Genomic DNA, 16712 nt, shown 5'->3' with positions numbered 1-16712 from the left:
TTGTTTACGTCACCTTGTAGCAGTGCCCGCTCCCGGCCCCTCCACAAACACAGTCAGAGACCAACTGAAGTGCAGCACCCGTGTCCTTTTATTGTTTGTGTCCCTTCCCACCACCTACTATTTACAAGTATTTAGAGACCAACACTCCTGGAGACTACTAGCTTCCCAGCCAGCAGGGCTCTAGAGTCCACGCTCCTCCCTTTCCTGTCTCCCCCTGCTTTCTATCTCGTAGCCAGCTTTATAGGGCAGGCTGGCTACCCAGGCCTGCAGGTGGATCCACTCTGGTAATTAGGGCATGGCCCTTCAGCCAGCCCAACTAATACCCTTCTTTCTCTGGAACAGGGCTAACAGGCCTGGCTTGTTTCTCCTAGCCAGCACCCTGTTACACACCTGAAAGTGAGAACAGGCGTTTGCATGGCACAGTTGTAGCCGGTGTTGCAAAGTATTTATGTGCCAGATATGCTAAACATTTATATGCCTCTTCGTGCTTTGATTTGTAGGCTCTCAAGTTTTACATTGTTTTGGTTTTGAGTGGTTATGTAAAAAAAATTCTACATTTGTAAGTTATGTATAAAAATACAGCATCTCCTCCCCAAAGTTGCAGCACTTAATTCATTTGACAGTTAAAGAATAACTGAGAATTTACAAGTAAATCTCTTAATTAGTTTAGGAGTTACAGTTATTTTAAAATGTGTAACATGAGAGAATAGATAAAGTGTTAAGTATCTTTTAATTCAGTTTCATCTATTCTGGGAGGGCTATAAACATTAAAGTGACAGTCATAATCCATATAAATGTTGCAAAGTAATACAGGGCAGGGTTAAGGTGCCCAAATTGTGCATTTTCATACCTTAACATGGTTGGATTTGTTAAGTTTAAGCTCTAAGACAAACAATTGGTTAATCCGTAGCCAAATTCCATAACACCAAATGCGTACACTATTAAACTAAGCTAGCTATTGGAAAGATTTACTAAAAATAAGATCACCCATGAGAATGCTGAAGATATGTACTGGGATAATTTTTGTAAAATTAAGCTATTGTTGTAAGTATAGCTAAAAATTAATAGATTTCTTGTGAATTGCCAGATGTGCTTGTAACGAATGTATTATTTTCCACAAAAATTTTATTTGCTAAGCAACAAAATATTTTGATTGTATTTAAATCTGTATTTAAACTATTTTCTTCACTTAAATAGAGCAGTGCTATAAAATGGAATGGCAAAAAAGATTCTTTATAAACCCAACAAAAATTGTAAATACAGTTAGTGTAACTTAACGGTGTTCTATTTAAAAATATATTTGGTAATAGTTATATACAATATAGTTATATGATTTATTTTAGACTTTCTTAGTACCTTCAGCCCAACGAAAGTTTGGTGAACAATAGAATGATGTGATAGAAACTTGATAATAAGTAAAAGAGCACATCCTTCAAAACGCAAATGGAATATGAAGGGTGTTAGTTTTTGAATTACAATGTTTATGTTGACTGGTGATTATCTGTGGAGAGATGTGCTGTTTTGATTTTTTGTTTCCTATATATTTTAATAGGAAGGACACCTGCAGCCTAGATAGGCATTTATTTATGTTGTATTTTAAACCAAAGTCAGTAAATAACCTCTATTTGCCAAACCAGAGATTTACAAGTTCACATACAAAATAGCTGAACAAAAAATGTTAATATAAACTGACTTGCTGTGTTATGGACCAGAACAAGACAGGAATCTGCTGTCAAAACCAAACTTGTGGTTACCATTAAATCTTTCTCTAAGACTCCCTGATGTATATCTTAAACCCTTCTCATTCCACCACTCAGATGGATTTTGCATTCGAAACTGCTTTTGTAGCAGTTTGGGTGTCTCACTGCTGTGATTGTCATAATGACAGATGTTCTATATTTTGCATTTTAACACTTGCCATTAGCCATGTTTAAACATAATATGAAGTATGGTGTATTCACTGATGAAAAACTTTGTTAATGCAGAGTTAAGGTTGCCTGTTAGTACCTCGTGCCCTTCCAGAATGTTGAATTCAGCAAAACTCTGAACCAGGAAATAGAGTTAAGGTTTAAACCTTAAATCTGCTCCCCCTCCCTACCAGCCGGCAATAGCCACTGGGAATTATCTGCATGCACTCCAGGTGCATTTACTGTTAGGTGTAGCTGTATTGAATGGTGAAGGGATTAGTTGGAACAGCTTGGCAGAGCTTTGATTGTGATGTTAAGAGATTGGGGAGGGAGGCTATGTCCCTCCCCCTACCTTCACCTGTATTCACGATCAAAGGAAACAAGTGCATGTGTGCCTTGAGAGATCCAGTATGCTTCACTTCAGCACTCAGTTCTGTGGGTTGTGTCAGGAGCAGTGCACGGGGTGGTCTTGCCATGTCGATTGTCAGCAGTGAGGTGGGATATGAGTGGTCTGTGGGTTTAATCATGAGTAAGTGAAAGTATAGTGTTAGTTGTCATAGTGGGCAGGGTGAAGGGGTTGTAAAATTTAGCAAATGTGATCATATTTCTGTGTGTTTCTAAGTGTGTGTATAAAGTGTGTGTAAATTTCTCCTGTTCAGTACAGTTCACCTAAACACTTTAGACAAGGCGTTGCTCTCTTAAAGGGATAATGTGTTCTGAAAGTACTACACTATCTACAAAGGTAGAGTGTGCATGTCCCCTTGAGCCACTTAATTCCCGTGACAGTATACTGCCTTTAAAATCCTTTACCTAATCTTGCTGCACATACATGTGTAAATCTCTTTCGTGCTTTAGATTGTTGTGTACCATTCTAAAGAGCCAAACTTGTCTTTCAACAAATAGCATTTTCAATAGCGCTTCCCCAAAGGGGCAGTAGGTATGGCACAGTAGCCGCGATCAACATTGTAACTGAATAAGATCAATTGGGGGACAATCAGAGCCATAGTTTGAGCCCCACTTGTGCACAAAAAATGAGAACTTAATGATCTTGTAAAATTGGGGGTTAGAGGGAGGCTTGCTCCAATGACCTCAAATTTGAACCACGAACCATATCCAGAACTCCATGAAACGTGGCAAATTTCAAATGAGCAAGTGGGTTTTAGAGCAGCCTTCTCAAGCTTAACTACAGCAGAGCTGATGCCCTGCTATGGTATTTTCTTTCAGCTGAAATGAAGAATATCAAAAAGCCTCAGCAAGTCAGTGGAAAACATTTCACAATCAGAAGGTTCTGTATTCTGAATATTATCTCCTTGATCCTGGCTGTGAGGGTGCTGTTGTCCAGTTCACCATCTACATGCAGCCTCAGAGAATTGGTAAGATGTCATGGGCTCATGTGCTAGCAATTTAAATATTGAGGCCCATTGCTTTGATGAAATCAGCCCCTGGATGAAGAACAGCAGATTGAAGCTGAATCTTAGCAAAATGCTGGTGGTCAGAGATAAGCACTTTGAGGAGTTTGCACCCACAATACAGTTTCCTTTGGTTAAAGGGCACACACCCAAAATTGGTGAATTCAGTCCATTGCTTGGGTGTTCTCCTGGATTCCTCCCTGAAGCTAAGCAATTATATAACAGCGTTTTGAGTAACACTTTCTACTGTCTCTGGTTAGCTAAGAGATTGCATCCCATCCTGGTGGATGATGAGGTGCCTCAGTTGCACATGCCTTCATCGCCTACAAGCTGGACAACAGCAATGCAATATACTAGTGCATGAATCCGTCAACTGCTAGGCTATTCCAACTATATGCCAATATATTTCCTCAATAATGCGCTTTTATCAAACCTGTCCTCAGTCCTCTGAAACTCTCTTCCAATAGAATATTGAGTCAAGTTCAAGGTTTCAGTGCCTAATCTTTTAGTGCTCAGTGGCTGGAGCCCAAGATAAATGAGAAATATATTAAAATTACAAACAAGACAATAACACAAGAAAATTTTCTCACTTTCTTTTAACCAGAATATTTGCCCAGAGGGAGGTGCACCATTTCTAGAAACACTGCAATACCAGGTTGATGCATGGAGTGGATGGAGCAAGCTCCTATTCCACCTCCCTTCTTCAAAAATCCATTTAATATAAAGTTCTCTAAGATAGGATCTGAAACTCTAGGATCAGGACTGTGGTCAATATTGTAACTCTTTCCATTGACTTCAGTTCATGCTGCATCAGGCCCGTAAACCTTCAGGCTAAGCCTGTCATTTTGGCCAAGTCAGCCAAATACTAGACTAGAGCTCAAATTTTATTGGCTTCTAAATATTTTTGTTCTTTTTAACGAAGGTGGAAAAGTCAAGGTGCCCCAAACTCCTCCTACACTTTGGGCAGGATTTTCTTTAAAAAATTGCTTTTTAACTAAGCAGACTTGGAGCTCTGTTTTAACTTTTAAGTTAAATTCTTCAACGCTTTTCTCATGAAATGGATTTTTAGAGGCCTTTAGTGTCTTAGAGGGATGCTGTGTCAGTTTATGGAGCAAGGCCCAGATCTTGCAAAGATATGCTTGAGTAGCAATGCATGTGAGGTAGTTCCATTGAGCTCACTGGATCTACTTACTTGTGCATAGTTGGTTGCAGGATTGGGCCACTTTTTAACAAGATACATTGTTACTAAGACTTTACATTAACGCTGAAAGGCTCTTTAAATGAACTTTTCACAGTTAATGCTGGTTGTTTCCCTTTAGCCTTCATTCATTCCATTGTATGAAAAGAAGTTAGTCTTTCATGTCTGTTTCTAGTTCATTTTGCTTTTAACATCAGTACTTCAGTTTTGGGTTACAGATACTGTGTGGGAATATTTAAATGCAACCACGCCTTTTCTAAAGGAAACACTTATGATCAAGTTTCATAAAATCTTTTACCAGATTTAAATTTTGGGTCTAGACCTCTCTGAAAGTGTGCTTTTAAGACCAGATCAAATTTTCCCTAATTTCATTTTCTCCTTCTGGTCCTCAGGATCATATTCCAAGTTGTTTTTTCTTGTCTCTAAAATGTAGAAAGACCCTTTCCGAGACACTTAAAAATAAATTAACTGTACAGTAGATGTAAAAAATGAGACACCCACCAGAAGTGAAGTAACAGGTGTGTGTGTGCTACCCAGCTGAAAAAAAACCCAAGAATTTTGTTCACTTGAGCCCAGTCATATATTACCTCACAGGTCTTGTTAACCAGCAAGTTTGATTTTTTTTTTTTTTTATACAATGCGTGCCTTTGTAAAGAGAGGTCATTCTGTGACAATACCTCTCTGCTATAGGTGGAATAACATACTTAAGCTTTCACTTTGCTTTTGTTTGTATTGATATAGTGTTCCAGTATAAATTACCTGGATGAATTAAACAGTTTCATAATTAGTTACTTATGGGGATAGTGCTCTACTTCATTTGTGTGTGAGATTTATTTTTAAAAAAAAAGTGCTTGATGTCTGGTGATTTAACATGGCAGAGCTTTAGAAACCCTCTCAAAGTAAAATATTTGCCTGGGCAAGTAGCCTGAGTGGGACCGGGGAACAAGTGGCTCTTTCACTTGAGGTCACAAAAGAAAAAAGTAGCAGAACAGCCTCAAGCTCCCCAGTTACTTTATACTTTATTGGATCCCCCAGGATCCAAATGTCCTGTTCTTTTAAAAGGGATGAGGAGGAAAGCACAAAATAATCCTAGACACCACTATTCTTGGGGACGATTCTAGGGGCAGGCGAGCAAGGCAGTTGCCTTGGGCACCAACTTCCAGCGAACACCATATCTCTGTGACACTCAGGGTTTTTTGGCGAGTGGAGGTTAGGTGGTGTTTTTTACGTGTTTGCTTGGCCTCTGGAGCAGCAATTAACCTTTTTCCACCCTGGCTGGTAAAACTGCTTTGGGCTGCTCCTGATTCTTCTGTAGGAGGAGAAGAGCAAGATAGTAGAATGGAACAGATGCTGCATCTCCTTAGAAAGGAGGAGGAGGAGCAGGGTTGCTGGAACTGCTGCTGTTCATTTAGTGGAGTGGTGTCAAGAAGCCAGAGCACTCCATGTGGAGAATTGCTCCTGGGAGGCTGAGGGTCTCTTGCATGTCCAGGAGGGCTTGTTATTTATTTGGGGCAAGGTGAGAGTCCTAGAGCTCTTTAATGGAGTTGATACAAAGTATGCTAGCCTTGTGGAAGATTACTTGCATTAGTATGCCCCCATTCCCCAAAGCTGCTGCTTTATTATTTCTCACATCTTCCCTACTTCCAAATAGTAATTGCTGTACTATTTCTGATTGGAAATCATCTTCCCATTATTTATACTGTGTCATCTAAACCAAAGTGCCACATTGTCTGTTGCTGAGAAACTGTTTATCTGCTGTTGTACAAAAAGTTACATAACTTTGTTGGTCTTTCCATTTTTTTCTCTCCTTCCAACAGCTGATCCCCTTATTTTTTTCTTTTCTCTGTTTAATTTCTAAAATGAACATAACGAAGACTTCTTGTGAAGATTCTTTTTCAATGAGCAGATTTATTTCTGAAATTGTTTTATTAAGCAGTTTTCTTAATTTATAGAAAGTAGCACAGTACATTAAAGTACGATATGCATGTTTTTTCCCAAGTTTGATTTATTTTTTATTGTTTCCAGGTATATTATTTTAAAATATAGTGATGTGTATTAATGTCTAGTTTTAGCCACAGGTCGAACTATAAAGCCTTAAGACTGCCCAGAATAATTAGAATAATTTATTTTATGGAATATTCGGAGTACGTACTCAGTGGGAATGTGAGGACTGCCCAATACTTATTAATACACATTCCGAAGCTATTCTTTAAAACCCTGAGTGTGAACAGTAGTATCTTTAAATGAGTTCTTTTTTCATTTCATTGTACTTTTTTAAACATCGTGATTAGGCAATGAAAATGAGGAACTGAGCATTTTTAGGTTTTGGCATGAGACTGAGCTGACTGCTAATACAGTTACAAATAAGCCTAAGTGAAACTAACACACACGTGTTTTCCAATTGTTCACTGCAGTTACAGTATATTACAAAAGGTTGCTTTGTGCACAATGTATTTTCATTAAGAATAGCACAGGAGAATTTACCATGTCTCTGTTGCAATAGTATTAAAGAGTGTACCTGATGTTTTGTTTGTGTGTAACTTTAAAACAACCCAGGATTGTTATTAAGTTAAAGTTCTCCCCAGCCTATGGCTTATTTGACTGAGGTGATTAAGGCACATCAGTTTCATAGCCAATGGTACATAAGGGACTTGTTCCACATGCTAGTGCAGAGGGGAAAAAAGGGGGCTGAGTACTCCCCACCTACTCCAAAATGGGATACCCAGATTGCTGGTTGGCGGGGAGAGAGGGGCAGGCTTCTTAGGGGTGCTACTCCCCACCACCATACTGGTGTGTGGGGGGGAGCCTTGGTTCTGCCCCTCGTAAACCAACCAGCACAGCTGAGCCTGAGTGATGAGTGAAGTTAATCTGCTGCTGGATAAAGGTTGTCAGATTGTTGTCCTCTTGGAGCAGTGGGAGAACCAGGGAAGGAATTATGACTAACAACTATTTCCCTGTGCTGTTTCTGGGACAGCATAGCTATTCATCTTCATGTTACTCAGGGTAGCACACAGGCTTATCTTTACTACCAGGGAGATCGATGCTGCTGAAATCAATGCAGCAGATGTTGATTTAGCAGGTCTAGTGAAGACCCGCTAAATTGACTGCAGAGCGCTCTCTGGTCGACTCCGGTACTCCAGCTTCCCAAGAAGAGTAAGGTAAGGCGACCAGAGAGCGTCTCCCATCGATACAGTGCAGTGAAGACACGGGGGTAAGTCAACCTAAGCTACGTCGACTCCAGCTACATTATTCACGTAACAGGAATAGTGTAACTTAAGTCGACTTACCCCAGTAGTGAAGACAAGCCCATAAAGTCTCAGTCTAGGCCTAGGTGAAGTCATAACTATTGCTGTTTCTAAAGTATTAATAGTTGACTGACAGGGAGAGATGTAGTTTTGTACCTCTTAAGAAGATCTATTCGTGTCTATTTATTGTTTTGTCTACAAATTACTGTTGCACTCTGTGAAATGAAGAGTATTGCCCTTGTCCAAATTTTAGTGCCTGAAAGTGTACTTAGGAATGTTCAGTTGCTTAATCATTTTGGGTTGTGGGGTTTGTGTTTATATTCCCACATTTGGGAACCTTGGATGTAGCTGAAATACCTTTCACTGAGAAATTTATATTGGCATCTACCTCCAACTAGTTAAACTTTTTTTTTTCATTTAGTAAAAATAAAATGCAAACACAGATAATGGTAGCATACCCACATCTGACACCAGGCTGGAAGGGACTAAAGCCATTTATATGGAATCAAGTATTTTGAGGCCACTCTGGCTACCACTTTCTTAATGACCTCCTGTGACGAAGTGGCTCCCCTAAAAAATATAGGTTAGAGATTGGATGATAACTGGTGAGGTTGCTGGCATCAAGAGAGGGCTTTCTGAGTAGTGACCTCATGCTATTTCTTTAAGGGCACTCAGCTTCAATATGGAGGAAAGTAGGATGGACTAAAAACTCCTCACTAGCCTACAGCCATGAGTCAAGTTTGTAGCTCAGTAATGATTGACCACCGAGTTCTCAACACATGTAGCATAAACCTCAATGAAAGAAAGTGGAAAATACCTCACCATTGAAGGTGGCACATATATATAATCTCCTGCTTAGATTCATCTCCCATGGCGCTAAACAAATCAGCCCAGGGAAGACTGATATTTTCAGCTAACAAGTAGAAAACTCCACACAGCAAGAAACTGCATAGAACAAAACAAGTAAAATTCACTAGATTACCAACAACTCTGATAAATTCTGCTGAGCACAACTTTGTTTATGCCGTAACACCAAATAACCACTTTTTTGCTTGTATCAGAGCCACTATTTAGGGAAATAAATAAGAAGCCCTCCTTCCTGTAATCACCTTCCATGTGTTTTTTCACCACTTGTTCTCTGTCTTGCTTCCTTGTTGATTCACTAGTCACAAGTTCTATTCTATGTGTACACACCCACCCAACCGTATGAGATGAACTTTATTCAGATGAAATGGCATAGCAATAAAACCTTTGGTCCAGTCATTTTTGGTCCATGGTTATCTAATAGACCAGCAAATGCATACATGTAATGTCTTGAATTTACCAATAAGATACCATGACAGAAAATTTGAATTTCAGAATAGACTGCAGTTTGGGCAGACCTGCTTGAGCAAGTGAGATATGTTGAAAATTACCATCAAATCTCTCTCTTTTTTTTTTTTACCACTTTTAAAATAAAAAATGTTAACTTTTTTTTTTTTTTTAATCATCCCCTCAATAGTGTTTACTTTCACAACCTAAATTCTGGGCCATTCAAACTTCAGCCTTACTTCTCCGGACAAAACTTGAGAAAGGAAGCACTCGTCGAGTGGAACGGGCAATGAGGCAGACTCAGGTAGGTCTTCCATTGTTACTGCCTCCAATCCTCATACACATTCTCTTGCAAGCATTTAGACAGCCAACTTTGAAAGAAAGCTAGCATTTTTCAAAGTATTTAATTTTGTAAATAAAAACACTTTTTTTTACATTAATCCTTTGGAAGGTTGAAACCAGAACCTGTTTCCTTAACTTTTCTTCTTTCTGTGACATTCAAATGGTTATTTTGTAGTGGTTTGTGAATGCAAAACCTATTAGCTAACAAAATCCACAAAACATTTCAATTGTGTGGTATGTTCTCTTACCTTTAATTCTATAGAACTTAATAGGGAAATTTAACCTTTCTGTGGAGCATTTTTTAAAATAGTCTGCCATCTTTACAAATTTAAACTTGGTTCATGTCAGTGTTGTTTCACCAGAAACCTTTACTAGTTAAATGTGTGGTGAATCTGCGTGGGGGCAAATATGTTGCTGCTTTTTTCTTCTAGATCAGGAGGATAGTGGGCTGCTAGCAGGGAAAGATCCCTTGGCAGTTAGGAAGAAGGGTGTCCAAAGCCTTGGGATAAGCATCACATTTGAAGGCAGTTAGACGAGGGCCCATCAAGTGTAATAGATTCTCGGTGTTTGTTAGAACAAGGAACAGTCAAGAAAAATTGACTAAAGCTTATAAAGTTGGCATAGTGGCATATACCTTTATGTTGAGTTTAACATAAAATTTTAATCCCATTATGAATGAATAAATAGTTGTCAACTGCAAGTAAAAACAGAGGTTAAAAAGTAGACTGAACAAATCATGAGTGCATAGAAGTACCTCAATGTGTTTCAGCTTCAGGGATTCACCATAAATAGGTATGCAAATACACTTTTATAAGATCAGGTTATTTTTTAAAAAGGGGATCTGTTTTATAATTATTCCATAAAATAACTGCTTAGGAGCTAAATTAAAATAAATAGACAAAATAAATCTTAGATTTTGAATTCTATTTATGTAGTTGTCAAGAAAAATGTAAAACATCCCTATGTAAAGTTATAGGTTCCCTAATAAAAAAAGTTAACTTACAATTGCATAATTTATTACCTAGCAGCAATAAATAATCATACAGTAGAAAATTAACTCAGACACCCAATATAGCAAAGCATCAAATAAGCCCCTTTTGCACCATCCACTCCTCTCCCAAAGTAACCATCTTCCCCCCCAAAGCCTGTCAAATGGCTTTTGAGCATGCCCAGAAGTTTCCAAGTGTAGGCGATTTTAGATCAAAGCAAGTTCAAGAATCGCAGAGCCAACCCCCCTGGTCCAGCTCAGGCAATTGTGCTGACCACTAGTGAAAGACTAATTTATAGGCCTAAAGGTATTTCTCTCTCTCTCCCTCTGCGTAAAAAGCTTAGATCTGTTAAAACAATTGCTGGGAAGCTCAAGTACTATAATAATGAAACAAAAACCATTGTATTAATGCTTGTGTAATTTTTTAAAAAGTTAATTTAGTACATATTGAAAAGGTTTCAGTTTTGTTCTGAATATTTCTTCCAGTAGGTGATAGTTATTACTGTGCTGCATTTTCCATTGCAGGAAATACGATGCTGATCTGGTTTTAATTTTAGAAGTATTTAAAGTGCAAGAATCTGAAAATAGATGTGGGTGGAATAAATTGTAATGTATAGAAGTTGATATAGGTAGGAATATGTTTGTAGTTAATTGACCAGGTAACTCTCCATTATTACAGCCCTGCAAATCTCTGGATATCGCGGACCATGTTTGTGGAGCAAATGCGGATACAAATTCTGTATCTGTGCAAGGCTCTAACCGTTGTTATTAATCGTCAGTCTGTCTTGATGTACATGCTAGTTTGTTTCCACTACTGTATAAATATAGTATCAGTTGGGTTTTTAATACAGAAAATCTTGATATATTTTTTTTAAACATCTTCCCACCGTGGTCTAAATCTAACACCATGTGTTAGGTGTGGTTCTAATTCAGAATCTTCCTTACTATTAGAAATGACGCTTCTCAGCAGGAATAGTAGCTGTAATTTCACATAAACCAGGATGTGGAAAAAGAATCCCATCACATTTGCTTCAAGTATATTAACAAAAGCTGAAAGAAATTGCACTCAAGTTTAGAAAATAGAGAAAATTAGAGTAGAGTCTTAGACCAGAGTCTTAGACCATTATATTAGAAACATTTTTTTTATTATGTAGGCCAGCACCACAGACAACTACATGGAAATCTTGAGCAGATTTGTTTTTTAAATGTCAGTTAAGAATTTGATTTGATTAGACCAGATTTAGCAATAAAACTAGAAGAACAGTGTGATAAGCCTCCCAGAGTTTTATGCCTAGACCCAAAGGGTATTGGTTCAGAATTACTGGGGTGGAATGAAGTGAGGAATGTTGTAAGGTATTAGAACCAGTGACAAACCTTATTAATGGAGAAATAATGAAGAAAAATGAGGGTCATTTGTTTGTAGATAAAGGTCCAGAAATTAAAGAAGGAATGGAATGTACAGTAACCATGTAATTACTGAAGGGAAAATGATTTTCCTTTTTACTGGCTTGACGACAATACAAGTATAGAAACTGAATCTAAAAGTGAAAATACTACTGCTAGAAATGTATCTGTAAATGAGATACTGAAGGAGCAAGCTGTAAATGCTCTTCCCATCAGGCCCTCCAACAAAAACAGAATCTTCAACATTCCAAAAAACAAAATCGATAATTGATAAATTTACAAGGGAGGGGAGTGTGTGTGAAGCTAAATTTTGGTGACTGTGTGTGGTTGCTGCACCTCTGATGTCTGGAATGCACATTTAACAGACTTATCAGTTGGAAGCAGCTGCTCTGGAGTCTGAACCCAAGAGCAAAGGGGGCTGGATGTAACTTGCGAATAAGGACTCACATGCTGGGCTAACTCAACTTATTTCATTGTTTTATTTTTTCCTTGTCTTTCCAATCCAATGACAGTTATGAAATCAAAATACATACTTACTTCAGAGGATCCCAAATTGGTCTGTTGAGCAGTTTGTGTTGCTTCATGGAGAGCTGGATGGTCACTGGCTCTCTTCATTGTTTTCACTTTCTTTTACAGTTATCTAGTGTAACGTTGCTGCCTCTGGCAGGACACAGCTGAGAGTATCAGTTCAGGACAAACTGCATAGAGCAGGGCAGTTACAGACCAAGGCTGGGTTTCCTTTATTATTATGGCACACCAAACCAGCCAAACAGAGAGGACTTCGGTCTCACCCCACTGGCTAACCATAAGTCATACAAGCAATTCCCTTAGACACTCCAGTTTCCCAGTGTCACCATCAGTGCCACTCGTTATGACGAATGGTTATGAAAAACAATACCCCAGTAAAAGAAAAAAGGTTCTCCCGATCCCAAAGGATCAAGCCGCAGACCCAGGTCAATATACAAGTCATATTACCCACAAATCATGCTGTTGCCAATCCTTTAGGATCTAAAATCTAAAGATTTATTCATAAAAGAAAGAAATATAGATGAGAGCTAGATTTGGGTTAAATGGAATCAATTACATACAGTAATGGCAAAGTTATCGGTTCAGGCTTGTAGCAGTGATAGAATAAACTGCAGGCTCAAATCAAGTCTCTGGAGTACATCCACAGCTTGGATGGGTCATTCAGTCCTTTGTTCAGAGCTTCAGTGTAGCAAGGTTCCTCCGGAGGTAAGAAGCAGGATTGAAGACAAAATGGAGGGGTTTCCAGGGCCTTTTATATTCTTTCTCTTCTGGGCGGAAACCCCTTTGTTCTCCGGTGCAAAATCACAGCAACAAGATGGAATTTGTAGCCACCTGGGCAAGTCACATATCCATACATGACTCAGTTTGCAGGCAGCAGCCACTGCTCACATGCTAATTTGAACTTTCCCAGGAAGACTTCTCATGTGGATTGGCATCTCCCAAGGTCCATTGTCAGTTAAGTGTTTCCTGATTGGGCACTTAATCTGCAAACGCCTTTCTCAAGAAGCTGACCAAAAGCTTCACTAATGCTACTTAGAATCAAACACATTGAGATACAAGTACATAGATTTTAGGGGGCTTATTCCTTCACCCTCTCACTTCCTTGGTCCTTCTCGCATGAACAGAGAGCAACAATACCCGAAGTCGAAAGGCGCAAACAATTCGATGTTTATTGGGGTTGTCATAACTATAAAGGGAAGGGTAACAGCCCTCCTATGTACAATACTATAAAATCCCTCCTGGCCAGAGACTCCAAAATCCTTTTACCTGTAAAGGGTTAAGAAGCTCAGGTAACCTGGCTGACACCTGACCCAAAGGACCAATAAGGGGACAAGATACTTTCAAATCTTGGGGGAGGGCTTTTGTTTTGTGCTCTTTGTTTTGGTGGTTGTTTGCTCTTGGGACTGAGAGGGACCAGACATCAATCCAGGCTCGCCAAATCTTTCTGAACAAGTCTCTCATATTTCAAACTTGTAAGTAAACAGCCAGGCAAGGCGTGTTAGTTTTATCTTTGTTTTCTCAACTTGTAAATGTACCTTTTACTAGAGTGTTTACCTCTGTTTGCTGTAACTTTGAACCTAAGGCTAGAGGGGGGTCCTCGGGGCTCTTTAAGTTTGATTACCCTGTAAAGTTATTTCCCATCCTGATTTTACAGAGATGATTTTTACCCTTTTCTTTAATTAAAAGCCTTCTTTTTAAGAACCTGATTGATTTTTCCTTATTTTTAGATCCAAGGGGGTTGGATCTTGATCCACCAGGAGTTGGTGGGAGAAAGGAGGGGGGATGGTTAATTTCTCCTTGTTTTAAGATCCAAGGGGTTTGGATTTGTATTCACCAGGGAATTGGTGAAGAGTCTCTCAAGGCTACCCAGGGAAGGGAATTAGCACATTGGGAGTGGTGGCAGCGGACCAGATCTAAGCTGGTAGTTAAGCTTAGAAGTTTTCATGCAGGCCCCCACATCTGTACCCTAAGTTCAGAGTGGGGAAGCAGCCTTGACAGGGGTGAACTTCCAGCAAGCATGATTCCAGTTTCCTTCCTCAGTGGTCCCCTTCCCAGCTCTGACACCACAGAGCCATCCCTGTTCCCATTCCCTGTTCCCATTCCCCCCTTAGCAAAACATGATTCCAATTTCCCCATTCCCCCCTTACTTCCTGATTGACTGCAGACTATATAGTAAAACTTGAGTTCTGCTTAGCTATACCTTAACCAATCATTTTACTGAAATTTAACTAACCAATCTTAACATACTGTAACATGGTTATTTAACCAATTATATTCCATCACCTTAATTAGTTTACACCCAGCAAAATTAATTATACAGCAGACAGAAACAATTACAGAACCAGACAGAGACCATGCAAATAAACATACAGAAGTGAGGATTTCACAACTACATCTATACAGACATAAGGGTTTTTCAGCTGAGTCTATTGATAAGTGAGTTCTTACCAGACAGAAAACTATCAAACTAAATTTCCTTTTACATGTTCTAGGTTCTTTCCTTTCTCTGGAGGTGATAGGAATATCAGGACAGGATTGTATTCCTAACAGCCCAATAGCACCTTATTTCCATGTGACTGGTTTGGAATGTGAGGATGTGACCGTTCACTTCTCAGCTTATGGCTGCCTCTGCTGCTTAGCCAAAGGCCTTACTTAGCCTAAGAACAGGGCATCAGACTGTCACAGTATGAAAAGGCCCTTTCACAGGCAGTGATTTTGATTCTTTCTTTTATATCTCTATAACTAGCTTAGTGATAAGAATACACCTAAATTCTTAAAGTATAGGCCTTTACAGACAGGCCTGAATATCCAATAGCCAGTATTCATAACTTCAACTACAAAATGGATACACGCATGCAGATAGCATAATTATAACCAGCAGATCATAACCTTTCCATAGACACCTTACTGACCCTCCTTTGTACAAGATTTGGTGCAACTATATGGTTGCATCAGTGATTTATATGGTCCAGTTTATGTCAATAACATCACATCTAGTCCAGGGGTTCTCAAACTTCATTGCACCATGGCCCCCTTCTGACAACAAAAATTACTACACGACCCTAGAAGAGGGAACCGAAGCCTGAGCTGGCTTGAGCCCCACCACCCCAGGCGGGGGGTGAGGGGCAAAGCCTGAGCCCCAACACCCCGGGTGGGAGCAAAGCTGAAGCCCAAGCTCAGGAAGCTAAGACTTCAGCTTTGGCCCCCAGCAAGTCTAACGCCAGCCCTGGTGACCCCATTAAAACAGGGTTGCAACCCACTTTGGGGTCCTGACCCACAGTTTGAGAACCGCTGATCTAATCCTTTAATTGCATAGCATTAGAACTACCTGAATGCTGTAAATGTCAGTATTGTATTATTAGTGATAAGGCTCAGGGATATGTCATATTTTCCTACAGAGGCTGTGAGTAAGATGGCTCTCCGTGCCTAAAATAGTACTTAAAATTTTTAAATGTTACAGGAAAGCATAAAGAACGGAAATGTTTGTGGACATTATACACATTTTAATGTAATGCTTGCCCGCTTTCCCAGATGCAGAGTTGTACAACCATTTCAGTTGCCTAGAAATAGAAGGCAATAAATGATTCTACAGTAGGACTCTCCACCTCATCCTGAATCCATTTTTCCTGTGTGTGTATGTGTACATATATTATACAGATAAAAAACTCACATTCAAGAATGTTTGCAACAGGAACTCGGGGCTTGTGGTGCTAAATGGGCGCCGCTGCAATTGCTGTGGTCTGGTGAAGACATGATAAGTAGGGTTACCATATCTCATAAATAAAAAAAGAGGACCCTCCACTGGCCCTGGCCCCGCCCATTTCCCCACCCCTAGCCCTGCCCCAACTCCGCCCCTTTTCCGCCCTAACTCCGCTCCCTTCCACTCCCAGCCAGGGAGAAAGGGCTGCCCCAGTGCTACCGGCTTCAGGGTTTGCCGGGCAGCCCCCAGACCCTGCGCCCCCAGCCGGTGCTTCCCCAGCGCAGCTGGAGCCCGGGAGGGGAAGCGCCCAGCCGGGGGCACGGGGTCTGGAGGCTGCCCGGCAAACTGTGAAGCCAGTAGCGCTCGGGCTCTGGGCAGCCCCTATGCCTCCGGACCCTGCGTCCCCAGCCAGGCACTTCCCCTCCCGGGCTCCGGCGGCGCAGGGTCCAGAGGCACGGGGGCTGCCTGAAGCTGGTAGCGCTCGGGCAGCCCGGCTCTTAAACAGAGCCGAAGAGTCGGGGAGGAGCAGAGCCGCCATTTTCCCGGACATGTTCGGCTTTTTGGCAATTCCCCCGCGGACGGGGGTTTGACTGCCGAAAAGCTGGACATGTCCGGGAAAAAGAGGACGTATGGTAACCCTAGCGATAAGTCAATGGGAGAGCACTCTCCCGTCAACAGTA

At 40.3% G+C, this 16712-nt stretch overlaps 1 protein-coding gene and 1 pseudogene across 4 annotated transcripts in view; one reads left to right on the top strand and one right to left on the bottom strand.

The window, feature by feature from the left end:
- Positions 1–16712, top strand: part of TTC27 (tetratricopeptide repeat domain 27) — a 170283-nt gene that overhangs the window by 87562 nt on the left and 66009 nt on the right. For 3 of the 4 annotated variants that reach the window (XM_034764919.1, XM_034764916.1, XM_034764917.1), the window contains exon 10: positions 9261–9374. The exons of the other annotated variant lie outside the window; for it this stretch is intronic. In XM_034764919.1, coding sequence (XP_034620810.1) covers positions 9261–9374 — 114 coding nt within the window. The remainder of the gene's footprint in view (positions 1–9260; positions 9375–16712) is intronic. 4 annotated transcript variants of the gene reach the window in all.
- On the bottom strand, positions 3935–4058 carry LOC117875663 (annotated as a pseudogene).

Source organism: Trachemys scripta, chromosome 3, assembly GCF_013100865.1.
Source record: "Trachemys scripta elegans isolate TJP31775 chromosome 3, CAS_Tse_1.0, whole genome shotgun sequence".
Taxonomy (NCBI): domain Eukaryota; kingdom Metazoa; phylum Chordata; order Testudines; family Emydidae; genus Trachemys; species Trachemys scripta.
Note: the sequence above shows the minus strand (reverse complement) of the source record. Positions and strands in the feature narration are given on the sequence as shown.